General features: G+C 37.5%; 2 protein-coding genes across 6 annotated transcripts in view; one reads left to right on the top strand and one right to left on the bottom strand.

Annotated features, from left to right (window-relative positions):
* Nucleotides 1–7: 7 nt before the first annotated feature.
* On the top strand, nt 8–12,839 carry Arp2 (Actin-related protein 2). 4 transcript variants are annotated; one of them, XM_034981731.2, is made up of 13 exons: nt 8–174; nt 266–376; nt 955–969; nt 1,797–1,820; nt 4,507–4,578; nt 5,039–5,182; nt 5,812–5,914; nt 6,965–7,071; nt 8,092–8,241; nt 9,232–9,357; nt 10,174–10,326; nt 11,792–11,920; nt 12,579–12,839. In XM_034981731.2, the coding sequence occupies exons 1-13, from the start codon at nt 127–129 to the stop codon at nt 12,618–12,620; spliced, it is 1,224 nt and encodes a 407-aa protein (XP_034837622.1). In that variant the 5' UTR covers nt 8–126; the 3' UTR covers nt 12,621–12,839. The 4 variants fall into 4 exon arrangements, with proteins under 4 accessions (XP_034837622.1, XP_034837623.1, XP_034837624.1 ...); XM_034981732.2 differs by lacking the exon at nt 955–969; XM_034981733.2 differs by lacking the exon at nt 1,797–1,820.
* A 2,365-nt stretch (nt 12,840–15,204) lies between these two features.
* The window catches only part of LOC117993854 (tyrosine-protein kinase-like otk), an 88,130-nt gene continuing 77,205 nt past the window's right edge, over nt 15,205–26,129 (bottom strand). For both annotated transcript variants that reach the window (XM_034981730.2, XM_069507169.1), the window contains 5 exons: nt 25,760–25,956; nt 24,456–24,567; nt 22,659–22,754; nt 22,199–22,324; nt 15,205–22,006 (listed from right to left, as the gene is read on the bottom strand). In XM_034981730.2, coding sequence (XP_034837621.1) covers nt 21,869–22,006; nt 22,199–22,324; nt 22,659–22,754; nt 24,456–24,567; nt 25,760–25,956 — 669 coding nt within the window. In that variant the 3' untranslated portion in view covers nt 15,205–21,868. The remainder of the gene's footprint in view (nt 22,007–22,198; nt 22,325–22,658; nt 22,755–24,455; nt 24,568–25,759; nt 25,957–26,129) is intronic.

Genomic DNA, 26,129 nt, shown 5'->3' with positions numbered 1-26,129 from the left:
TTTGGGTGGTTCTGTGCGGTGGTTCTGTGGTTGATCTGATTTGCTAAGTGGGGTGTAGCGTTTTAAAATCCAAAATTAATAAATTAATATAATTTTTTACCATATAAACTATAATAAAAGTTAATTATGGATGACCAAGGGAGGAAAGTAATCGTGTGCGACAACGGCACAGGCGTAAGTTAGCTTTGTGTAACGTAAAATCAATCACCAATATATTCGTGATAAGGAACTGATTCATCATTGAAAAATTATTAAATATTTTCAGTTTGTGAAGTGCGGATACGCCGGTAGTAACTTTCCGGCGTTTATCTTCCCTTCGATGGTGGGCAGGCCCATTATTAGGGCTGAAAACAAAATCGGGGACATTGATGTTAAGGTATGCATAGAATTTCCTGTTATTATAGACTAGAAAGTCGACTTACGTTTGGTAATATTTTGTAAACTTATGAATTAGTTTTACTGTCTATACTAGTTCATTCTAACGACTTGCCGTGAGCGGTATCCAAGTGTCTGGAATCTCGACCATCTGAGCAATCTATTCAACGTAACTAGAACACTTTTGATTAATCTGATTCTACTAGGATTTCAAACAGTAAAAGTTTTTTCACATTTGGTACAGTCATATTATTACATTGTTTAAAGTTATACTAAAACGAGACGAAACATTTGGAAAGATAGATCTCTATATATATAAATGAATCGCTGAATGTGTTGCTGAACGCAAATCTCGAAGGCAGCTAAACCGATTTCGCTAATTCTTTTTTATAATATTCCTTGAAGTACGAGGATGGTTCTTACGGAGAGAAAAAAAAAAACGGAGTTTAGGCGGTACGAAGTTCGCCGGGGCAGCTAGTATTATATAAAGAATATGGTGTGTGGTTATTCATATTGTACCTACTATAGTCATATAAAATTATGTCGTAATTTATTTATATTATTTTTAAAATTTTACAGGGTTATTGTATAAGAGTAAGTTTGTATATTAACATTTATATGTATGTATTTGAGCATGTATTTTGTATGTCACCTAATTTATTTTAGGAAAAAAATATACTTAGGTACTTGCCTTAATAATAATTTAATCATTCATAATATGTAAATATAAATTACCTTATATAGTTTTGAGTTTTACAGTTTGAGTTGTTCAGTTTGAGTTTTTTGTTTTCTTTCTTGTGTTGTTTTGTATCACACAATTGATCAGTCAGCATACTATGACAATGCATTGTGAGGATTTAAATTGTCATAGGTTTTTAAGTTTCATCTATTTGTAAGTGCATAAGATACTGATTCTGATTGCAACTAAATTTGAGAGTATTCACATCTTTTTCTTGATAATAATCTTAATGTAATAAAAAAAGAAACAAAGTTATAGTATGCGGTAGAAAGTAATGTACATCAACCTTTAGAAGGAGATAGCAGATTTGTAGTGCATTGTCTCAGTCCTTGATACCGACAAAACGTCACATAGGTATGAGACGGAGACTCTACAAAGTCGAAATGTCATTCTAAAGGGAGATGTAAAGTAAAATATGCTTTATTGTACACCAAAACCAAAACAATAGAAATATAACAAAGATAGCATGTACAATTGGCCTTATAGCTAAAATAGCGATCTCTTCCAGGCAACCTTAGGGTAGAGGATATTATAAAAATTAAAGAAAGCGGAAGGGGTGTACTAACATTACTTCCTGCCACTTACTGTATGTTGTTGTATGTAAAATAGAAATTGTCTATTAATGCAACAATCATAATTAAATATGTTCAGCGATTAAACAATAAATTTTCATGCTGTCCAGAAGTTTGATCCTGAAGTAGTCCAGGTAAATAAGCCTTACTTAGACTATGGACATTCGCTTCATATATTCTTACGTTGCATCTGTAGACAACATTTATCTAGTCATATTTATCACTTATTAATTTATAGGCAGCTTGGAAATGGTGCTGTGCAAACTATCATCTTTAGAATTCTAGTTGCCTTTTATTGTTGTCAAAGTTTTATCACTCTCCAGGTCTTTAACTATATCCATATCCATTTGTTGCTGTGATAGCCTAGTGGTTAGGACGTCCGCCTTCTAATCGGAGGTCGAGGGTTCGATCCTGGGCACGGACCTCTAACTTTTCGGAGTTATGTGCGTTTTAAGTAATTAAATATCACGTGCTTTAACGGTGAAGGAAAACATCGTGAGGAAACCTGCATGCCTGAGAGTTATCGATAATGTTCTTAAAGGTGTGTGAAGTCTGCCAATCCGCAATTGGCCAGCGTGGTAGACTATGGCCAAAACCCTTCTCACTCTGAGAGGAGACCCGTGCTCTGTAGTGAGCCGGCGATGGGTCGATCATCTAACCGGTGCGTGCCCGGGATCGGACCCCCGACCTCCGATCAGAAGGCGGACATCCTACCGACTAGGCTATCACAGCTTTTTTTTTTGGGTAATCCCATACGGAGACGAAAATCTCAGTGGGCGTTAACCATTTTGAGGCACCAACCAATTCCAAACGAAACTATGTTTTCCAATTGAATTTTGAATGTTTTTGAAAACATTTTCGAATTGAATTTCGAATGTTTTTTGAAATCGTTTTTGTTTGTGATTTGTTGGTAACTCAAAATGGTTAACGCCCAATGAGACTTTTGTGTCTGTCATTTATATAGGATTACGTAACAGAGAGAGCCCTATACTAAGGCTGAGATCTATAGAGCGCACTTTGACTTTGCTCAGACTTAAGATCGAGTTAAAGCGAGACAGATTTATGTGAGAGATATACATCTGTCTCGTTTTAACTCTGTCTTAAGTCTAAGCTAAGTCAGAGTGCGCTCTATAGATTTCACCCTGAGTTCTTTCTATGGGTAAAGTATTGAAGATGGCTATTCACTCTTGTTTTGAAGTTATTTAGGTTACACTTAGATTAGATTAGATTAGATTTATTTATTTGCTTTCATGTACATTTACATTAATTGATGGTGGGTGCTTAAAGCTAAATATAAGCAGTACATGAGACCCTGTCAGGGTATTGCAAATACAAATGCTTACACCCCAGAGTGGTTTATACGTTTTCGAGTATACATCACAGAGTGGCTATTTTAGGGTGTATTTAAACGAAACAATAGTTTTAATTTGTACATAGGCCTGTCAAGTTTTAACTCTGTCTTAAGTCTAAGCTAAGTCAGAGTGCGCTCTATAGATTTCACCCTAAGTTCTTTCTATGGGTAGAGTATTGAAGATGGCTATTCACTCTTGTTTTGAAGTTGTTTAGGTTACACCCCAGAGTGAGTTATACGTTTTCGAGTATAACTCACAGAGTGGCTATTTTAGGGTGTGTTTAAACGGAGCAAGCGTTTTAATTTGTACATAGGCCTGTCAAGTTTTAACTCTGTCTTAAGTCTAAGCTAAGTCAGAGTGCGCTCTATAGATTTCACCCTAAGTTCTTTCTATGGGTAGAGTATTGAAGATGGCTATTTACTCTTGTTTTGAAGTTATTTAGGTTACACCCCAGAGTGGTTTATACGTTTTCGAGTATACATCACAGAGTGGCTATTTAAGGGTGTGTTTAAACGGAGCAAGCGTTTTAATTTGTACATAGGCCTGTCAAGTTTTGCATCAGCAAATAAAAAACGCATCATGCTGAGTTTTTTTTTTTAACTTTGTTCTTAATACACTAACAGCAACCGTTTTATATACAGTTCTCGTCATGGAAGTTCAAACAGTAGGTAATCCCTATTTCTAAGCAACCACTGTCCGTCCGTCTGTCTGTATCTCATAAACCGTAATACATAGAGTTGAAGTTTCACAAAAGTACTGTGTATTTACATTGGCGCTATAACAACAAAATATAATAATAAATAAAACCAAACTTATGAATTCAAAGAAGTCGGTTAATTGGGTATTTGCCTACTATTGAATTTGATAATTATTATTACTTTATTATAAACGAGGATAAAAATAATGAAGTACACTGAAAAAAATATTGAAATCCAACAAAGATTTACAAAGATACAGGCATTTTAATTTTGGAGTGGGCGGGTCTTCTATCCCTTTCTCGCAAAACAAAAACTTGTATGAAACCGCACGAAGCTACTATGGCATTAGTAGGTGTGACGTCAAACTGCTGTATAGCTATCTCTGTCTAATCAGAAATATTTAAATGCTTATAACTTTTTTGTTATTTGATCGATTCAATTAGTTTTTTCAGTTTACGTCATTATTTTTATTCTAGTTTATAATAAAGTAATAAAAAAATTGGAGTCAAATACCCAATTGGCAATGTGCAAATAAAAAAGAATTATAAAGCAGGTACCTACTTTTTAATCATAAGCTCGACTCGCACTTGATTGGTTTTAATTTTTGAAAACCTAGTTCCTATACTTAATATGTTTGACAACTGCCGAAACCAAATCGCGATCTAGTATTTTTGAAATCCTAATCTGTATTGTAATCGTCTACTAGTTAAACTTTCATGACGTCTACCATTGACTTGGAGTTGGAGAATCTTAATTTGAGGTTTTTTCAGGATTTGATGGTTGGTGATGAGGCTTCTCAGCTACGATCGATGCTGGAAGTCAGCTACCCCATGGAAAATGGGGTAAGTAGAATTATCTAAATCCATACTAATATTATACGTATGAGAAAGTGTGTCTGAAAGACCCGTCAAGGGAATCAAAACCCTTCCTAGGGTACTTCCCGTTGACCATATAGAGATAGCTTGCATCCCGGGGAAGGACATAGGCTACTTTTTATCCCGGAAAATCAAAGAGTTCCCACCGGATTTTTAAAACTTAAATCCATGCGGACGAAGTCGCGGGCATTATCTAGTCTAAATATATAAAAGGAAAAGCTGATTGACTGTCTGAGTGAGATTTGAGAGATCCGTTCAAACACGTAGTTTTGTTTTGCTTGATCGGTCTTGACGGATCAAGCAAACGGCATTTTTCTCATATTTCAAACACTGTCTGAACGATTAAATAAGTAAAATAAAAAATAACTAATCGATTAATAAATTAATCGATTAATACCAATTCTAAATGAACCATTCCTTCCACCAGGTAGTACGCAACTGGGAGGACATGTGCCACGTGTGGGACTACACATTCGGGCCGAGCAAGATGAACGTGGACCCCAAAGATACCAAGATACTGCTCACGGAACCACCCATGAACCCCACGCGGAACAGGGAGAAAATGATTGAAGTAAGTTACCTTTTCCATTTCCTATTTTTAGGATTCCGTATCTCCAGAGAACAGGAAAGATAAGATTACTTTGTTGTGTCAAGACCCGTCAAGGGAATCAAAACCCTTCCTAGGGTACTTCCCGTTGACCTATTGTTGCAAATCAGAATTGACGTCAGTACATAGCTAAAAGATTCCGACGAATTGGGAACCTCCTCGCTTTTGAAGTAAAAAAATCAGGTTAAAAATAGGTATAGCTATATAAGGGATGAAATAGGGGTTTGAAATTTGTGTAGTCCACGCGGACGAAGTCGCGAGTATAAGCTAGTTATAAGATAAAACTTGTACTAACATAAAAATTTGAGAACAAAAACAGAGTAGCTTAAAAACGAATCAAATCCCCGATTAATAGCCTCATCTGGTGACAAGGGCTGGCTCATTTTTTGCGCAACGGATCAGCCTGGCTGTCCAGCGCGGAAATGCAGCCAGTATTCTTGGCACCATACCACGCGGGCATGATTTATATAGTAATTAGATAAGGCTAGCTTTAAGTTTTATTGTAATATTTTCAATTAAAAAAGAAATTAAATCCTACAATTACATTCTTACTCTCGAGTTGAAATTTCAAGAAAACCTATTCCTGTTCACAGGTGATGTTTGAAAAATATGGTTTTGATAGTGCGTACATAGCTATACAAGCTGTGCTTACCTTGTATGCTCAGGGACTTATTTCTGGAGTGGTGGTCGATTCTGGTAAGTCTCCATCATCATAATCAAACTCAAATAATTTATTCAGATTTTTTTAAAATAGAGATATCGAGCAAACGAGCAGGTGGGTCATCTGATGTTAAGGGATTATTACCGCTGCCCATGAACATTTGCAGCACCCCTTGAATAACCCTATGTTGTAATCTAGTGGGAACACCGACGAAGGGAGTTGATTCCACAGTTTGCATGACCTTTGATTGGCTGTGAAAAAATGTAAACAGTGAATCAACCAATCAAAGGGCAGAATTTTTTGACGTTACGATAACGATGAATACGTTATTCTTACACAATTGGGGAGCAGATCTTTTGGTCTGGTGCACTTCAACCGTCCGTTGGGCCATATCGTTCTTTCCACGCACATGCAAACTGTGGAATCAACTCCCTTCGGCGGTGTTCCCACTTGATAATTAATACGTAAACTTAAAACTAAAGCTACGAGGGTGCCAAACGCGTCCAGATCTGAGAAGAAACCACAACAAACTCAGTCAACTAAAGGGGTACATAGGGGTTTAAAAATTATCTTATCTCTATGAGAGATCTCTACCAGTGACCCTTGACACTGCGAGAGGTTGTAAAGGGAGTAGAATAGGTACAAAAGGAAAATAGAAATACTCATGAAGAGAACATTTATTTTATTTATTTTATATCTAATTAGAACGGCAGTGCCACTTACACTAACTAGATGATTAATAATAAATTTAAATACGAATAAAGGTACAAGAAAAAAGACATAAAATACATAACGATAAAAGATCAAAGAATTTTGAATATGTACGCTGAGTACATTGAATGACATATTCATGCAATGCTCTCAGCGTACTTCAGTAACTCCCGAACCAGTATTATAGACCCATCATTAAATGGGTCCCATTGAGCATTATTGTCCAAAAGCGCGTTGAATGATGCTAATGAACGGGGTATAGGTGACATAGATCTAGCAATATATATATACTATGTAATAATAAGCTAGTTTCAATAACAAATTTTATTTTCATTTCATTTCATTGATAAGTAACCAACCCCTTATTTCAAAAGGTGATGGAGTGACCCATATCTGCCCCGTGTACGAAGAATTTGCTCTACCCCATCTGACGAGGAGGCTGGACATTGCTGGGAGGGATATCACTAGATATCTTATCAAGGTAAACTTTTCAGACTTCACTACCCATATTATAAATTGCGTGAAAGAGGATATGCGTGAAAAAGAAGTGGATAATACGTTGACGAATGACAGGAATGAGTGGAAGAAGAAGACATGTTGTGCCGACCCCACGTAGCGTGGGATAAGGTAAGGAAGAAGAAGAAGAAGACTACCCATATTATAAATGCGAGAGTGTGTATGTTTGTTGATCGACGTGATTATTTGCATGGGTATAGTTTAAGACCTGGAGAGTGACACAGGTTACTTTTTATCCCGGAAAATCAAAGAATTGCCACGGGATTTTTAAAAACCTAAATCCACACGTACGAAGTCGCGGGCATCAGCTAGTGAATTATAAACTCCATTATATAATTTTACTAGCTTATGCTCGCGACTTCTTCCGCGTGGACTACACAAATTTCAAACCCCTATTTCACGTCCTTAGGGATTGAATTTTTAAAAATCCTTTCTTAGCGGATGTCTACGTCATAATAGCTATCTGCATGCCAAATTTCAGCCCGATACGTCCAGTAGTTTTAGCTGTGCGTTGATAGATCAGTCAGTCAATCAGTCAGTTAGTTAGTCAGTCATCTTTTCCTTTTATATATTTAGACTAGCTTATGCTCGCGACTTCGTCCGCGTGGACTACACAAATTTGAAACCCCTATTTCACCCCCTTTAGGGGTTGAATTTTTAAAAATCCTTTCTTAGCGGATGTCTACGTCATAATAGCTATCTGCATGCCAAATTTCAGCCCGATACGTCCAGTAGTTTGAGCTGTGCGTTGATAGATCAGTCAGTCAATCAGTCAGTCAGTCAGTCAGTTAGTCAGTCAGTCATCTTTTCCTTTTATTTTTCGATTGATACTATCTTCATCATCATCATCATCATCATCAACCAATAGACGTCCACTGCTGGACATAGGTCTCTTGTAGGGACTTCCACACGCCACGGTCTTGCTATCTTGTTTATACATTTTTAGATTTTTTCTGGCTTGGTGTAAAATACCGTATTGTTTCAGCTACTCCTCCTTCGAGGTTACGCCTTCAACCACTCTGCAGACTTCGAGACAGTGCGAATGATGAAGGAGAAGCTGTGCTATATTGGCTACAACGTGGAGCAGGAACAGAGGCTGGCGTGGGAGACCACTGTGCTCGTCGAGCCTTATGTGGTAAGTGCAACAACCTAACTTTTTTTAAATTTATAAACTAGCATCATCATCATCATCATCATGATCAACCCATCACCGGCTCACTACAAAGCGCGGGTCTCCTCTCAGAGTGAGAAGGGTTCTGGCCATAGTCTACCACGCTGGCCATGTGCGGATTGGTAGACTTCACACACCTTTGAGAACATTATGGAAAATTACTCTCAGGCGTGCGGGTTTCCTCACGATGTTTTCCTTCACCGTTAAAGCAAGTGATATTTAATTAATTAAAACGCACATACCTCCGAAAACTTAGAGGTGCGTGCCCGGGATCGAACCCCTGACTTCTGATTCGAAGGCGGACGTCGTAATCGCTAGGCTATCACAGCTTCTTGAAAATAAGAAAGCAAATAAATAAAGCTAATCTAATCTAATCTAATTACATCGTGTACTTAGGGCCGGTTGTTTCAACAAACTTTGACGGACACGTAACCTTTAAATATGGCGCTAACGAACGTAAGTAAAGAAAAAGCGTTGATTCAGCATCTATTAGCGCTAACGTTCATTAAAAAGTTACGTTTACGTTAACCAGTGCTGGCGCCATTGGTGATCGTCAAATCAGTTCGTAACTTCATACTTCTTACAAACGGAATATTTTATTTACAAATTATAATGGAATCAATTTAATTCAAAGCTTTTAATGATAGTTTTTTTGAAGATTTTGTAAGAAAGAAAAAGTGTTTAAAATGCGAAGTAGCAATATTAATAACTATGTATATAATTTAATATACTTAAAATGAAATAAGAAAAGGATACGGAGAAGTAAGTTAATTTTTAGGGTTACTTTCGCAACCAAAATAACAATGACGAACAGTTTTTTGTACAATGAAGCAACGCACTTAAATTAACAGATGTTAAAGTTCGTCTACGTCCGTTAAATTTTAACGAACGGATCTTACGAAGACCAATGCTTTGAAACAACCGGCCCTTAATCTGTATTTCGATGTCTTCTAGTTACCGGATGGGCGTGTCATAAAAGTAGGGGGTGAAAGATTCGAAGCTCCGGAGGCGTTGTTCCAACCCCATCTCATAAACGTGGAGGGGCAAGGGATCGCTGAATTGGTGTTTAATACCATACAGGTACGTAATACTTAAAGTAGACAATCGGAAAAGTTCGAGTCGAACTCGCACACGGAGTGTTCCGTACCATCGTATAAGAAAACTCAAATCTGTATAGTAAAATTGTATCGATCCATATGTAACCACAAATTCACAGTTGTTCGGATTTTTTCCTTTAAGACATTGCTACCTAAATAAATCTTGCTAAATTTCATGATTTTAGGTTCACGGGAAGCACCATATAGGTTTCGATTCCCTTGAATTGACAGACATGGCAGACAGGTCACAGGAGGACAGACAGATAACAAGTAATCCTACAAGGGTTCTATTTTTCCTTCTGAGGTACAGAACCCTAAAAAAAGAATATTTGTCATGTTAATCATGATTTACATCCGCCTTTACCCTTCAACTAAGCATTACGGCGGTTGCCGTATGCACTCATCCGATCCGAGTCCGTGAAAATACGGTCGTTTTTGTTTTGTATGGGAGCTTATGACATCATCATCATGATCAACCCATCGCCGCGCCGGCTCGATACAAAGAGGGGTTTTGGCCATAGTCTACCACGCTGGCCACGTACCACTATTGTCACGGATGACGGATAGAACTCGGATGATGGAAGTGCATTGCGTAATCGCCGTAAAGCTTGTGCTAGGAGTTAGGCATCCGTGCCTCCCCGGACAGGGTGGTATTCATGAGGATTTCCATGCGGAAAAAAACTGTGTTACATATGACAAAGTTAGCCCGGAATCGAATCCCTGACCCCTGTCTAGGACTACTTGAGTTAATTAAGCCAAATCACTACTTGAGCTAATTAAGCCAAATTTGAACCCTCAGGCAGCGGATATAGACATGCGTAACGAGCTATACAAGCACATCGTGCTGTCCGGGGGCTCCACCATGTACCCCGGCCTGCCTTCCCGACTCGAGAGGGAAATAAAACAACTCTACTTGGAAAGGGTGCTGAGAAATGACTCGGAGAAACTTGCGGTGAGTGTATTTTACTTTCTTCTTCTTCTCTTACTTTGGGCTATGCAGGTTCTTGAATACCCTGTGTTAAGGATAAAAGCTAGTGGATGGTCAGTGTTTGTAAATGCAGTCACTTACGAGGAATGAGGTACACGCGCCGTTGTAGGGGGCCCCCAATTGCGCTGGTAAGGTCCAGGTTAGCTGATTCTGGTCCCAGGTGGTAGAACTTCGCGTATATATTCCGTTTTATGTCGAGAGCCGTTATAGGCTTACTCGTGCGTCGCGGTTCGCGGAGTGTCTGTGGTATGTGTCAAATTCGAATGACAGCTGTTGACAGCACTAACTCTGAGATCTATAGAGCGCACTTTGGCTTTGCTCAGACTTAAGATTGAGTTAAAACGAGACAGATTTATGTGAGAAATATAGCTGCGCTCAACGCACTGCTGAAGGAGTCCCCTCGCTGTGACATATTTGCTGACAAATGGGCTGACCTCATGGGTCAGATCTTGCACTTTTGTGAAAATTTATAATTTTGCTTTTTAAAATTTATAATTTTAACAATTTTTGTAAGTATGTTTATGTTAGTTTGTACTCGTAGTTTAATTAGTGTAATTGGCTTTATGGCCGTTCTAATTAAATAATAAATAAATAAATAAATAAATAGCTCTGTCTCGTTTTAACTCTATTTTAAGTCTAAGCTAAGTCAGAGTGCGCTCTATAAATCTCACCCTAAGTGTTGTCGGTTTTAGTGAGCATCCACGTTGTTAAGCCCTGACCTATTGTAATAAAATATAGGTATGCAAAGAATTTGGAAAGGAAGCTGGTTTGTGCTGGGAAAATTAACTACATATAAAAACAAAAAGAAAGTACGGAACATCCTGTATCACTTCGACCGTCTTCGTGTTTGCCTCTACTTCACATTTCCTTGTCAAATCCTGTCAGATACAGCAGCACTTTTTTGACTGGAATTGAAGTAACATCCTCAGTCCTCAGTCCTCAGTCCTCAGGGTGTACGATGTGTTTCCCTAGATGGATGCTAGGTTTGTGCATTAAAACAGGCATATTTTACTTTGCTCTTTTCTTGGCATTAAGGGCCAAAAAAGGGTTCCTTTTTTTTCTGAAGTTACTGTACCCTAAAATTATTTTTTTACTAGCTGATGCCCGCGACTTGGCTCGCGTGGATTTAGGTTTCAAAAATCCCGTGGGAACTCTTTGATTTTCCGTGATAAAAGTAAAAAGTAGCCTATGTCACTCTCCAGGTCTTTATCTATGTCCATGCAAAATATCACGTAAATCCGCTGCACCGTTGCAACGTGATTGAAGGACAAACCAACAAACCAATAAACAAACACAACTTTCGCATTTATAATAAGGGTACTGATAATAAAAATCGCTTCAAAAACGATGCGAGTGTGAAGATTCTTTATAATATACTCACGTTGGAAGCCTTTTTCTCGCATTTATAATATGGGTAGTGATTTTTCAGAAATTTAAGATCCGCATCGAGGACCCCCCTCGTCGCAAGGACATGGTGTTCATTGGCGGCGCGGTGCTGGCCGAGGTGTGCAAGAACAGAGACAACTTCTGGCTCACCAGAGCCGAGTACCAGGAACAGGTGAGGACCAGCTGTCGAGGTGCCACCATATGAGTTGCAGGGAGCCGCTGGATGGCGGGTGGAAGTCCCTACAAGAGACCTGAGTCCAGCAGTAGACATCTCCCTGGCGCAGTGGTCTTATCAGTGGGAAGTCGCGGGTTCGATTCCCGGCAATTGAATTTCTGAATTTTATAATTTCTAAATATCTTAACACATTCAGCGATTCATTTATATATATTATATATATATATATATATATAGTTAGGTATTAGTAGGTATATATTATATCTCGATGACCTCCCTGGCGCAGTGGTAAGTGCTGTGGTCTTATTAGTTGGAGGACCCGGGGTAGATTCCTGGCAGGGATTTGGAATTTTATAATTTCTAAATTTCTGGTCTGGTCTGGTGGGAGGTTTCGGCCGTCGCTAGTTACCACCCTACCGGAAAAACCATGCCGCCAAGCGATTTAGCGTTCCGGTACGATTCCGTGTAAAAAACCAAAGGGTGGGTTTAATAAAACCTGCTATACCCCTTCCAAGTTAGCCCGTTTCCATCTTAGGACTGCATCATCACTTACCATCAGGTGAGATTGCAGTCAAGGGCTAACTTTAATCTGAATTTAAAAAAAAATATTAGTGTGGATTTATTAAAATGACTTTATATTTTTACTTTTTTTCAGGGTATATCTTGCCTCCGGAAGCTAGGGCCGCGTGCAAGTTAATGTCAACTAGTATTAAATTATAATAAAAATGTATATTGTAATTTTCATCTACTTAAGATTATTTCCAATACTTTATTAATTAATTTTATTACTATTAAATGTTATTTTTACTTTAACTTATAAGATTTATTTAGAACTAATTTGGTAAGCCCGATTTTCTATTGTAATTATACATGCACAAAATGAAAATGTATTAAAAAAATGGTGATTGGACATCTACTTAAATGTAATTATTGAAATTGAGATTTTGCTACTAGAACAAAATCTAAATTAAGGTCGACACATTAAATTTAATTAATTTATTTAACTCGCAAATAAAGTAGACAACATTTTGACAGATTTGCAATAGGAAAACTGTCAAATCGTGAATGTATCAGATCAGTTTGGTGGCTTGGTGGTATTAGGCGATTTTACATACAATGCATTTTTGAGAACGCACTCGCCATATTTGCTCTATGTGTCAACTGTCTGTCAAAAGCATGGATTACCCTTAGAACTCAATAAATACCTGTAAAAGTAGGCCTAATGCGTAGACTGAATAAAAAAGCTAGACTAAAGTACTTTGTAACCCCGACTGAGGTAGCGATAGCCCGACGTAACGATTAATAACATGACAATTACCATTGTTTAGTAGTCAATATTTGTATTAACCGATCAACAACATGATGAGAAATACAATGATGCCACGAATTCTCAGTTTGTTTTGCAACTAAAGTTGTATTCCTTGAAAAAAATCGGTTACACGATAAGGGACATATAAAAGGTTAGCTGCGTCTCTGTTTATCACATTAGTAACTTTATCTGTGCTCTCTTTTTACTGTGAATGAGAAAGCAAACGTTTCTTTGTCTAGATTTTTTACTCCGTCTACGGCCTAATGTGACACTAGCTAAATGCATTCAAGCTCTTAGAACGTGACAGAATGATTTTATTTTTTGTCCTACTGTGGTCACTTTTTCAAGATGTATTTGTACGTAAGATCTTGACAAACAACGTGAAGTGAGGTTATGTTGACTCAAGTATTTTAAATAAATAATTGATTTGTTTTTTGTTTTTGAAGTTATTGTGGGTGGGTTGCAGTATGCTAGTACAATAGCCGAAGCGAACGTAAAATAGAAGGAATAACATTTCACAAGTAACTCTGCTTGAGCGAGAGGGACTGAGGGGGCCACGCTAGTTGCATGTGTATATATCTTTGCCTTATAAGGACTAAAAATTAACTTTTGACATGACAGACACAGAGCAAATATGGCGAGTGTGTTCTCAAAATGTATGCAATGCAAACATAAGAATAAAAACGTTTTGACAGTTTTTAATGTCTCAGAATTGTAGATTTATTCTTATTCTTATCTACTGAAGTAGAATGAAATTGTTACGTAATGAAGTCCTAAAAACAAAGTTTCTCAATTTGATATGTGAATCATGATCTAATCTAAATCATCATGATCAACCCATCACCGGCTCACTACAGAGCACAGGTCTCCTCTCAGAGTAAGAAGGGTTTTGGCCATAGTCTACCACGCTGGCCAAGTGCGGATTGGCAGACTACCTTTGAGAACATTATGGAGAACTCTCAGGCATGCAGGTTTCCTCACGATGTTTTCCTTCACCGTTAAAGCAAGTGATATTTTAATTACTTAAAAACGCATATAACTCCGAAAAGTTAGAGGTGCGTACCCGGGATCGAACTCCCGACCTCCCATTGGAAGGCGGACGTCCTAACCACTAGGCTACCACAGCTTATCATAACTATAAGCCAAAATAAAATATAAAATGAGTTAACGGATCGCAGAATTAAATATGGACTTATTCATATTCATTGAAGACTATAATTTTGCATTTATTGTACTTGTTTGTGAATTTTACCAGATAATAAATCTACACTGGCGTGTATAAAGACTTTGAATTAACTAAATGTATTATTTAATAAACGCAATTTTTATGTATGAATATGGTTTTATTTTCTCATAATCAATGAATGGTGTTATAAAAGACAGATTCTACTGTTGTAGCTAGGTGTACAGTGCGCGGCCGAAAGTAATGTACATCGACCTTTAGAAGGAGATAGATTTGTAGAGCGTTGTCCCTGTCGATGAAACCGACAAAACGTCATATACTCGTAGGTATGAGTGACAGAGACAACGCTCTACAAAGCCGAAATGTCATTCTAAAGGTCGATGTACATTACTTTCGGCCGCGTACTGTAATATATAGTCATCATCATCATCATGATCAACCCATCGCCGTCTCATTACTGAGCACGGGTCTCCTCTCAGAATGAGAAGGGTTTGGCCATAATCCACCACGCTGGCCAAGTGCGAGTTGGCGGATTTCACACACTTTATGGTGAACTCTCAGGCGTGCAGGTTCCCTTCACCGTTAGCAAGTGATCTTTAGCTGCTTAAAACTCACATAACTCCGAAAAGTTATAGGTGCGTGCCCGGGATCGGACCCCCGACCTCTCGGACACCCTAATCACTAGGCTATCACCGCTTAATTTTTTGAAAAGTCGTAGATCAAAAGTTCTTAGTTTTAATGATGACGTTTCAGCTTACTGCTCTAAATAAAAGGCAAACATTCGATTAATTTTATTTATTAAAAATCGCAAATGCAAAAATTCCTCCCATCAATACATTGCCTTAACGCACAATTATTCGTAAAAAAGTACAAAAAAATAAAATATAAACATAAATCGATGCTAATGTCAGTCTGTATCACATAAGTATAAAATGAAATATTAAAAAAGGTTAAAATAATGCATTTAAAGCTAATCAAAGTAACTAATTAAATTATTTTCGCATACAAATGGGAAATTATGTATTCAGTCGAATTTATTCAAAAGGTTTAAATATTAAAAATAAAATATGTATTAGATATTTCCTCAAACTGTAAATTAATGTCCTTATTTAATTTATCGTTTAATAAAAAGACAAGTTCATTACTACTTTTTCCAAACACAAAATTATGAAATTTTTGTTTATACAGTCCGTAAAAATGACTTTTATTTTAACTCTATGGATTAACTGTCATGTCAAAAGTACGGTTCACTCCATCATTCATCCAAGGTTCACTCTGTGAGTTCACTTTTATAATGACGAAATTCTAAAATCGTATTTTTGGCATGTTAATTGTTAAATACACACCTAAAGTTAAAATGGCGCGTGAGAAGTCATTTTGTACGATTATACACGGTGGTTTTAGAGCCGTGGCTAACTAAGTAAATCACCTGTAGTACTATCGACTACACTTCTTTGTTTTGGAAAACTAGACACTTTCTTTGGATAAAAAAACTATGTTGACATAAACCTGTGACTTGTGACATCTGAAATGAGTTTTTTAACCATTTCAGTAAGTCGTAAGGTATCTTAATGTATTATGTGTATGCTTTGTAATGTAAATTTTATTTTATTGTAATTTTTAAATGTGTATATGGGGTTTTTATGCCTGCAAATAAAAATTATTATTATTATATAAACTAGAATCTGTGAGAAACAGTAGTAGTAGGCGGAGAAATAAGAGGTGCCACGTGATAACCGCACTGTTCTAAGACAGAACAAGATAGTACTCACGATTGGTTCACGAATTTTCCCAAACAATAATTTCTCGATTTTTATTTTAAGCCTAATGGTCGAATTGGATAGTACTGCTTACGACGATTGACTTAGTTACGGTTTTAAAACCGTGTATTGATCAAATTACACTTAAAATACTAAATTATAATAATTAAAAAGCCAATAATATAAAAATAAGCACCACAGAGGCTTCTTACATTAAGATACTTATAAAATTCACATTTTTAAAAATATTTTACTTAAAGAAAATGCAATTAAATGTAGCAGCCTTCGAATGTAAAAATAAGGGCGCTTTCACACCATACGTAAGCAAGTTCTAAATGACTGAGAGCTCCTATGCATGATAAAAAAACTTTAAAGGAACTGAAATAAATCGGAGAAATGCCTAAGCGACTAAACTAAATTTCAAAGGAGCGCTTACTTAATTAAATAAAGGAACTCAGTTTTATACAAACACATGTAAAATAAGAGTGAATGTAAACAATTTTTAAAAAGTTTATAATACATTAATTATTTAATTAAATACAAAATTGACACGACAATAAAGCTAATATTTTATACTAAGTTAAAAACCACGACTTTTATACTTAAAACAAAATTTAGGCGTCGAAGTTTCTGAAATATGACGAACCACCCTACGGTTAAAAAATAATAAAAACAATTGATTTTTGTGATTGGCTGAATATACGATATTCGTGATGTACATACATACAACAGTACATTTTATCTAATAGTGAGAGAGTGTCAGCCAATCAAAGGTGATTGTATCAATCAAACTAACTTGCCCCTTGAAGTCATGTTGGCACCATTGGAGTTCACACAATAATAAACCCTAGTCAGGAATAAAACGATAAACGCAATGTTGCCAACATGACGGCAAGGGACAAGTTACAGTGAACGATCTAGACTACGCGATCATATGATTTATTTTACATTTATTTTAAGGGTAAAAGTGTGGCTACGTCCTAATCTTTAGTACCTAAAGGAAATACCTAAGTTTCTGGCACTACACATTATAAAACTAACCTACAGCTGTCAGTTAGACCGACTAAGACTATGTGAGTACAATTAGTATTTAGTTTAATTTAGTCTAATACTAATATTACTAAAAAGAAAACTAAAATTCACAAAAATAATTATTTCTATAAACTGGCTCACAGTTTTTAAAAAATGTATTACAAATTTAGTTTACCATTCGTTTCGTTACTCACGTTGTGGCTAACTCTGTTGCACACAATTTTTAAACTGAAATGACCTATACCTTTTTTAAAGCTCGCTACGAAATAGTTAATTAGTTTAGAGGTCATGTACAACAGGATTAGGACTGTATTAATTTAATTTATCCATTTTAATTTGTTTAATTAAATTAACTTAAACTTAAAAAATGGCAACTTAGGATGCCACCAGACTATTTGTGTCTTTCCGTTGCTTCTCTTTCTTTTAGAAGTTTTAAAATGATCTCCAACCTCAAGGCACGGTAATGTTATCTATACAGTATTGTAACTCGGTCGTATCTTTGAAATAAATACCTACAGCAGCGTGGTACGTAAACATGCGATAAGGCTGCCCGCCTCCGGCATTTTCATTACATTTGCTTACTTTGTGTTTAAATATGTACTTGTCATTTGCCTACTTTGTGTTTAACTTTGTGTGTACTTGTCATATTAAATATGTACTTGAACTTATTTTTAGTGAAAAAATCGCGCGGTTATTAAAAAACAAAACGTTCGTCACTGCGGCACAGTCGCGACTGGCAGTGTCCCGAGCACACCCCGAGATCGAGGCGCGTAGGTCTAGCTCGCGTTTCGCCCGTTTGTATGATGTTGGAATACTGCATAGATAACATTACCGTGCTCCAGGAAACTGGCATGAATATAGTTTCAAACAAACAAATATAGATTTCGAATAGCTAACTACCAAATAATACAAATGCTAATCAAATAAATAATACTCTAAACACTAACCTAGCTAGGTTCTATTCACTATTCTTTTTGCTTACACTATAAATGCATCATCTGGTATCAATTAAAATGTACAATTTGAAAAATAAAATAAAACAAAAACCGTTTACAATATACCTACATGGATAGTAAACAAAAATTTTTGTAAATTCTTTGAACAAATGTATTTGCTTATTGTTTTCTGTGTTTTATACTTCTTACTTTAGCAAAGCCATTTAAATAGGGGTTACTATTAGACTCGAATTCATCTATAATATAAAAATGAATCGCTAAATGTGTTGCTGAACCGATTTCGCTTATTCTTTTTTTATAATATTCCTTGAAGTACGAGGATGGTTCTTACGGAGAGAAAAATTAAAAAAATTGCCTGAAAAAGAATCGACTGTAAGGCGGTACGAAGTTCGCCGGGGCAGCTAGTTATTAATATATTTTTAAAAAATCACGTTTATTTTTTATTTTTAACATGTACGTCACGCTGTGAATAATGACATCACTTTATGGGTTTGTCCGCTTTTTAGCAAAACAATGGGGCCGATTCTCTTGTACACAATCTCTAAAACTAAACTAAATTTACAGGTCTAAATCTAGTGCTATCCTTTTCCGCAAGAAACATTATGAAAGGAATAGATTTAGACGTGTCATTTTAGTTTAGTTTAGAGATTGTGTACAATGGAATTTAGCCAAATGGCTACTATTATCTAAAGTCTAAACCTACAAAATTTTCGATTCAATCAGGACGAACGATTACGTTTCAAATTTAGGACGAAAAATTGAACTAAGTTTAAATACAAAACGCCTACAAGTCAGTCTTAATATCTAATCTCGTTTATTTACACAATGGCAGTATAGCGTAGCTTCCGTTTCCTTAGACTTCATCTTTTCATATTTGTATCATTTTGGTGTATCACGACTCCATTGCGAACTCGTGTATAGTACGCAGGCGCAGTTGTTGGTCTCAACGACAGAGACGATGCTCTACAAAACCGCTATCTCCTTCTAAAGGTCGATGTACATCACTTTCGGCCGCGTACTGTACATCGGCCTTTAGAATGTCATTTCGGCTTTGTAGAGCGTTTTCTCTGTCACTCATACTTCCTATATGACGTTTCGTCGGTCTCAACGACAGGGACAACGCTCTACAAATCTGCTATCTCGTTCTAAAGTCGATGTACATCACTTTCGGCCGCGTACTGTACATCGGCCTTTAGAATGTCATTTCGGCTTTGTAGAGCGTTGTCTCTGTCACTCATACCTCCTATTATGAGGTATCGTCGGTCTCAACGACAGGGACAACGCTCTACAAATCTGCTATCTCCTTCTAAAGGTCGACGTACATCACTTTCGGCCGCGTACTGTACATCAGCCTTTAGAATGTCATTTCGGCTTTGTAGAGCGTTGTCTCTGTCACTCATACTTCCTATATGACGTTTCGTCGGTCTCAACGACAGGGACAACGCTCTACAAATCTGCTATCTCCTTCTAAAGTCGATGTACATCACTTTCGGCCGCGTACTGTACATCGGCCTTTAGAATGTCATTTCGGCTTTGTAGAGCGTTGTCTCTGTCACTCATACTTCCTATATGACGTTTCGTCGGTCTCAACGACAGGGACAACGCTCTACAAATCTGCTATCTCCTTCTAAAGGTCGATGTACATCACTTTCAGCCGCGTACCTACATTACATCGGCCTTTAGAATGTCATTTCGGCTTTGTAGAGCGTTGTCTCTGTCGCTAAGCGCTGTCGTACGAAACCGCTATCTAAAGATTGATGTATATTTTCTGCCGGGTACTGATGTATCTACCTATTTTAAATAAACCCCCCTTAGGGTTTGAATTTTCAAAAATCTTTTCTTAGCGGATGTCTACGTCATAGCTATATGCATGCCAAACATTTCGGTCCGTCCAGTTGTTTGAGATATGCGTTGATAGATCAGTTAGTCAGTCAGTTAATCAGTCAGTCAGTCCTTTCCTTTTATATATTTAGATAAATTTGCGACGCAGATATGATACACTAGAATGATAGAAACGTGGACTCAGCTTTACTTATCTTCTAACTATGCTAGTTTATTCTTAAAAAATTAAATATCATACCAAAGACATGGAACATAATCTGTCAAAAAGGGTTTTCATACCATAGATTATATTACACGTATGTTTTATAAGTCCCGCAAATTGCTAATGCGCGTGGCCGCCATTTTAGTGACGTCAGCACTAGACTGAAGTTTCAAGCTGATGGTAGGTATATTTTTATGTCGGCTGACTTCAAAATGACGTCATTTTTATGTTAATGAGGCATGGTTCCAGCGCAATAGCAATTTGCGGGACTTATATGAAAATTCCTTAAAAATTTATATCTACCTACTTACTTTATAGAAGTTAAAATTAGTGGAGATTTTATTTGGCATTTTACTTAAAAAAAACTGTCCGAAAAGATAATTTTAAAGGTTGAATCCTACAGTCTTGAGTTTTATGTTAAATACTTTGATAATTTAAAAAATAACTAAAATAAAACCTTAGTACTCTTTTTTTTATAAGAACACTATCCATACTAATATTATAAATGCGAAAGTGTGTCTGTCTGTCTGCTAGCTTTTCACGACTCAACCGTTCAACCGATTTTGATGAAATTTGGTACAGGGTTAGCTTATATCCCGGGAAAGGACATAGGCTACTTTTTACCCCGGAAAATTAAAGAGTTCCCACGGGATTTTAAGAACTTAAATCCACGCGGACGAAGTCGCGGGCATCAGCTAGTTTTATATAAGTTTGTGTGTATTATTATTTTAATATTAGTGTTATTCGATGTGTATATTCAGTACATATAACTATTTAGTCAAACTAAACCTTAAATCTAACTTTAATATGCTACATAAATTACACGAAAAACTTGTAAATGCATCCAAATGACTAAAATAACTATTGCATAATACCAATTAGATTGTAGCTTTAATTAGTTAAGTTAATTCTAGTGCTGAGTAAACAGATAGTTCATATCGATAAACTCGTAATATTAGACACTATTGAAGTCTTAAAAAAATGAGCCACAATGGTAGGTACTAAGTCTTGAGTATATTGTTTAAATTTGTAGCGTGCACTAAAAATTAGTCTTTAATTTAAAATTCATTGGCTGTCCTTTTTTAGCAATATTGAAAAGAAAAAGATGCAGGAAACTCTAAATTTAGTTTAGAGAAAGATGTCAGAATCGGAAAATCCGAAAGAAATAGGTTTAGTTTTTTTTGTTTACATTAACACCTAAGCTGTACCGTTCCCTAAGCCGTACCGTACCGAACCGATTTATTCGTCCCGTTCTATTTCGCCCTTAGAGTGTTGATATACACTTTCTGCAGACAGTCTTGTATGATGGACGTCAACCTACTAAGTCGTACCGTACCGTACCGAACCGATTTATGCGTCTCGCTCGATCTTGTCTTGTGAGTGTTGAAAGACACTTTCTGCAGACATTTCTTGTATGATGGACGTCATTTCTTCGTAGATTTCAGAATTTTTGATACAATTTACACTAACACCTAAGCCGTACCGTTCCGAACCGATTTATTCGTCCCGTTCTATCTTGTCCTGTGAGTGTTGAGAGACACTTTCTGCAGACATCTCTTGTACGATGGACGTCATTTCTTCGTAGATTTCAGAATTTTTGATACAATTTACATTAACACCTAAGCCCTACCGTACCCTAAGCGGAACCGTACCGAACCGATTTATTCGTCTCGTTCTATCTTGTCCTGTGAGTGTTGAGAGACACTTTCTGCAGACATTTCTTGTATGATGGACGTCATTTCTTCGTAGATTTCCGTAAACTGAGGCCGGTCCGAAGGAGATTTGCTCCAAGAGCGTTTCTGTGAGAGAAAAATGATGTATTAATACATAGATTAAAAAATTACTTACTTATTTTAAACTAGAGGATGCCCGCGAGTTCGTCTGCGTTTCATCAAAATCAGTTGAACCGTGAAAAGCTAGCAGACAGACAGATAGACAGACAAACACACTTACGCATTTAAAATGTTAGTATGGATATGGATAGTACTTACCAATAAGTTACCCAATCGGTCGGGCATCGAACTTGGGATGTTCCAGTCTAAAGTGTCGCTCTTCAGTCTTTCCAGCACCGAGTTGTCATTCAGTTTGGCGAACGGCATCTCAGCTTTGGTGTAAATCTGTAGAAAATGTTGCAAAAAGTTTAAACTTCAAACTAAATAAATAAATGAAACAAAAATATTTTTTACTAGCTGATGCCCGCGATTTCATCCGCGTGAAATTAGGCATTTTATTTAAAAATCCCGTGGGAACTCTTTCATTTTCCGGGATGAAAAGTAGCCTATGTCACTCTCCAGGTCTTTATCTATACCCATGCAAAAAATCACGTCAATCCGTTGCACCGTTGCGACGTGATTGAAAGACAAACCAACAATCAAATACACTTTCGCATTTATAATAAGGGTAGTGATTAAATTAAACCATATCTAAGTAAACATAAGTTATATTACTTACTTCCCATACGGTGGCCGCAAACATATAGACATCAGACTTAGTAGAGTACTCTCCCTCCATCACCGCTTCGTAGGGCAGCCAGCGAAGAGGGATCACCTGCAAAGGAGGAGAAAATAAGAAAAGCTGGCAAAATATCGCTATAGTCGACTGATTTTAAACTGAGTCGTCGAGTTATCTGTCTGTTTCGCTCGCACTTACAGGTCGGTAAGTGCGAGCGAAACAGACAGATAACTCGACGACTCAGTTTAAAATGCGTCGACTGTAGACAAAGGTTGCTATAGTGCTGAGTGCATACATTTTGAGATCTCACTCGCCATATTTGCTCTATAAATAATAATAAATTTCTTTATTTCAGGCCGTGGCCCATGTGGTGTTAGTAAATAAGTACACAATATTTAAAAACTTAAGAACTATGTTAGAACGTACTGCTTATGATATTTATCTTCAACTATTCGTAGGTAAACTACTCGCTTGCAAATTACTCCTCTGTAGATTACTTTCTTGTAGATTCCCACATAACTCGGTTTTCCTATTAAATATGACAAACTTGCGATATAAAATTCCAGTAGGCCACATGCTCTCGTCCATGAAAACACTTAACTTATCCTTAGGAATATAGAACTTATATGCCGCATAACCTTTTTTCTGTTTCATATTTACGCTTTCTAAGTTAACCGATATACCAGTTTTCTTTTCAATGTAATTCTGAATGTCTTCCATAGGCGCATTCATATCCACATTATAAATATAAAACGGTATCTTTATGATGGCCGCTTTAAATCTACAGTCTGGCTGACCGTCCGCCGTTCCCTTTTTACCTACGAAACGAGTTCTATGTGTCTGTCATGTGAAAATTACCATTTTAGTCCTCAACTAGCTTATGCTCGCGACTTCGTTCATGTGGCCCAGCCAAACAGCCCGATCCGTCCATTAGTTTCAGTTGTGCATTGATAGAGTCAGTCAGTCAGCTTTTTCTTTTATATAATTAGAAAAGTGAAAACAAGCCATATAATAATCGCAGTGTTGGTAGACCCCCACTAGATGGACGGACGACATCAAGCGAGTCAGCGGGAGCCGCTGGATAGCGGCGGCGCAAGACCGTGGCGTGTGGAAGTCCCTACAAGAGACCTATGTCCCCCTGTGGACGTCTATCGGTTGATGATGATGATTTTTTTAAAATTTATAGACTAGCGCTTGGCTGCAATCAGACCTGGTAGCATGTGATGATGCAGCATAAGATGGAGCGCGCTTGCCTAGAAGATGCCTATTCACTCTTGACTTGAAGGTACCCATATTATATATGGAGGGGAAAACTTTTTTTTTTTTTTTTAATAGATATAGCGAGCAAGCGAGCAGGCGGTCACCTGATGTTAAGTGATTACCGCCGCCCATGAACATTTGCAGCACCAGAGGAGCCGCCGATGCGTTGCCGGCCTTTTAGGAATTTGTTGGTCCGCCCCTTGAATAACCCCATGTTGTAATCTAGTGGGAACACCGCCGATGGGAGTTGGTTCCACAGTTTGCACGTGCGTGGAAAGAAGGATCTGGCGCAGCGGACGGTCGAAGTGCACCAGACACCCAGATGGTGAGGGTGAAATTCCTTACGGTGGCGCGCGGTGCGGTTGTAGAAAAAAGAGGGTGGAATAAGGTCAAAAAGCTCTTCAGAGCACTCCCCATTATACAGGCGATAGAACAGATAGAGCTAACGTCTCTGCGGTGTTCCAGGCTTTCCAACGAGCCGGTTAGTTAAACTGATGCTGGAAGAGTGATGATGATGATGAAGACTGCTGAACTGACCTGGTCATGGTGTTTGTAGTACTCGTGCGAGTTGGGTCCGCGGGTTAGCGCCGGGAAAGTTAACTTCAGTTGCAGCTTCGAAGTTATCACGCAGTTCCGCGCCGCTATGTCCCTGTTGATAAAATTATCTTCTTTTTACTATTGCAGGCTTTAACTTAATAGCAACCAAGCTCAATAAAAAGCAACCATGTGGTCTAGGTCGGGACGCGCTTGCCTAGAAGATCCCTATTAGCATAGAATAGATTTATTTGTTGAAGCAACACATTTTTTATAATTTTTAGTGTTTTACCTACACTTCAAGGAAATTACTAAATAATTTTTAAATACATATCAAAAATTGCGTAACCGGCAGGAATCGAACCTGCATCTTCTGGGTTCGCGCCCGATGCCTTGACCACTCGGCCACGGTTTCGCTTACCGCCCGTAACGAAATTTGTGATACGTATGTTCGCTTCAGTACTGAGAGAACATACGTATCACAAATTTCGTTACTGGCGCTAAGCGAAACCGTGGCGGAGTTGGTCAAGGCATCGGGCGCGAACCCAGAAGATGCAGGTTCGATTCCTGCCGGTTACGCAATTTTTGATATGTATTTAAAAATTATTTAGAAGCAACACATAATAAACACAATGAAACATTCACAAAAATCTAAATCTAATACCCGTGATACACATGCTAGTTGCACACAAGCATGCCAGTTACAAGCAAGAACGAGCTACTCGCATGTGTATCGAGATTCTGCCAGTAGCTCACGTGCCAGTACAAGTTAATGTTTTTTTTTTTTTTTTTTTTTTTTGTTTATTTGAAAGTAATCAACAGCGTAAATACATAATTATTATTTAAATTTAAATCTAGGTATAACAGAAGGCCAAAAGAGATTACTTAAAATTATAATTAAACTATTTTAACAGAATAGAGTTAGAATAAATGTAGGTATATACAATAATAAAATAAAATTACAACAGTGTGTGTATGATTGTATGTGTGTGTGTATGCGTGTGTGAGTGTGTGCTTATGAGTATGTGTGAGCGTGTGTGCATGTGTGTGTGTGTGTAAATGGGAGTGTATGATTGCATGCATATTTAGATGTTAGCTACTTTTTTTTTGTTTTACGATGATAGTTTCTTAATTCCTTTTTAAATTTATTGTTTGATAGGTAAAATAAGTCAAACTCAGCGAACTGATTGTTATAAGTACGTACCAATGTTCGCTTTTGCTTTAAAGGTATGAGGTTCTGGGCGAGTTAGAACAGGGATATGTAGGCGAGTTAGAACAGGAACATGTGGAGGAGTGTGGACACTTACCTGTGGGTGAGCCTCTTGTGCGCGAGTCTCGCGGCGGCGGACGCGAGATGCGCGACCAAGGCGAGTCGGTGACGGGGAGCGAGAGGTTGGATCGTGTTGTCTCTTGCTGGTAACCCGTGTAAAGGACCCACTCTGTTTATATATTCTTCGTTTTCTTCAGGTGTTCGAGTTGCTATAAGGAAGCTTCGAAGATCGCCCTAAAATAACATGATCGATTCAGGTGTGCCGCCTAGTGAAACGAAATTAAGTGGCTAAACAATGCTATCTACGCAAGTTTGCGATGATAGACACTGAGTAATATCCGAAGCGAAGCGAGCGCGATTTTTTTTACCTACTCATTACGTGAACAGGAAATCAGCATTCAAGATTC

Source organism: Maniola hyperantus, chromosome 25 (assembly GCF_902806685.2).
Source record: "Maniola hyperantus chromosome 25, iAphHyp1.2, whole genome shotgun sequence".
NCBI lineage: Eukaryota > Metazoa > Arthropoda > Insecta > Lepidoptera > Nymphalidae > Maniola > Maniola hyperantus.
This window is presented reverse-complemented; position numbering and strand designations above follow the sequence as displayed.

Bases quoted from the DNA above. Each gene is read 5' to 3' on its own strand.
- Arp2 (XM_034981731.2), top strand. From the start codon at position 127: ATGGATGACCAAGGGAGGAAAGTAATCGTGTGCGACAACGGCACAGGC. The intron at 1,821-4,506 runs GTAAATAAGCCT...AGGTTTTTTCAG, and splicing joins TTGATCCTGAAGTAGTCCAG to GATTTGATGGTTGGTGATGA. The intron at 11,921-12,578 runs GTGAGGACCAGC...ACTTTTTTTCAG, and splicing joins GAGCCGAGTACCAGGAACAG to GGTATATCTTGCCTCCGGAA.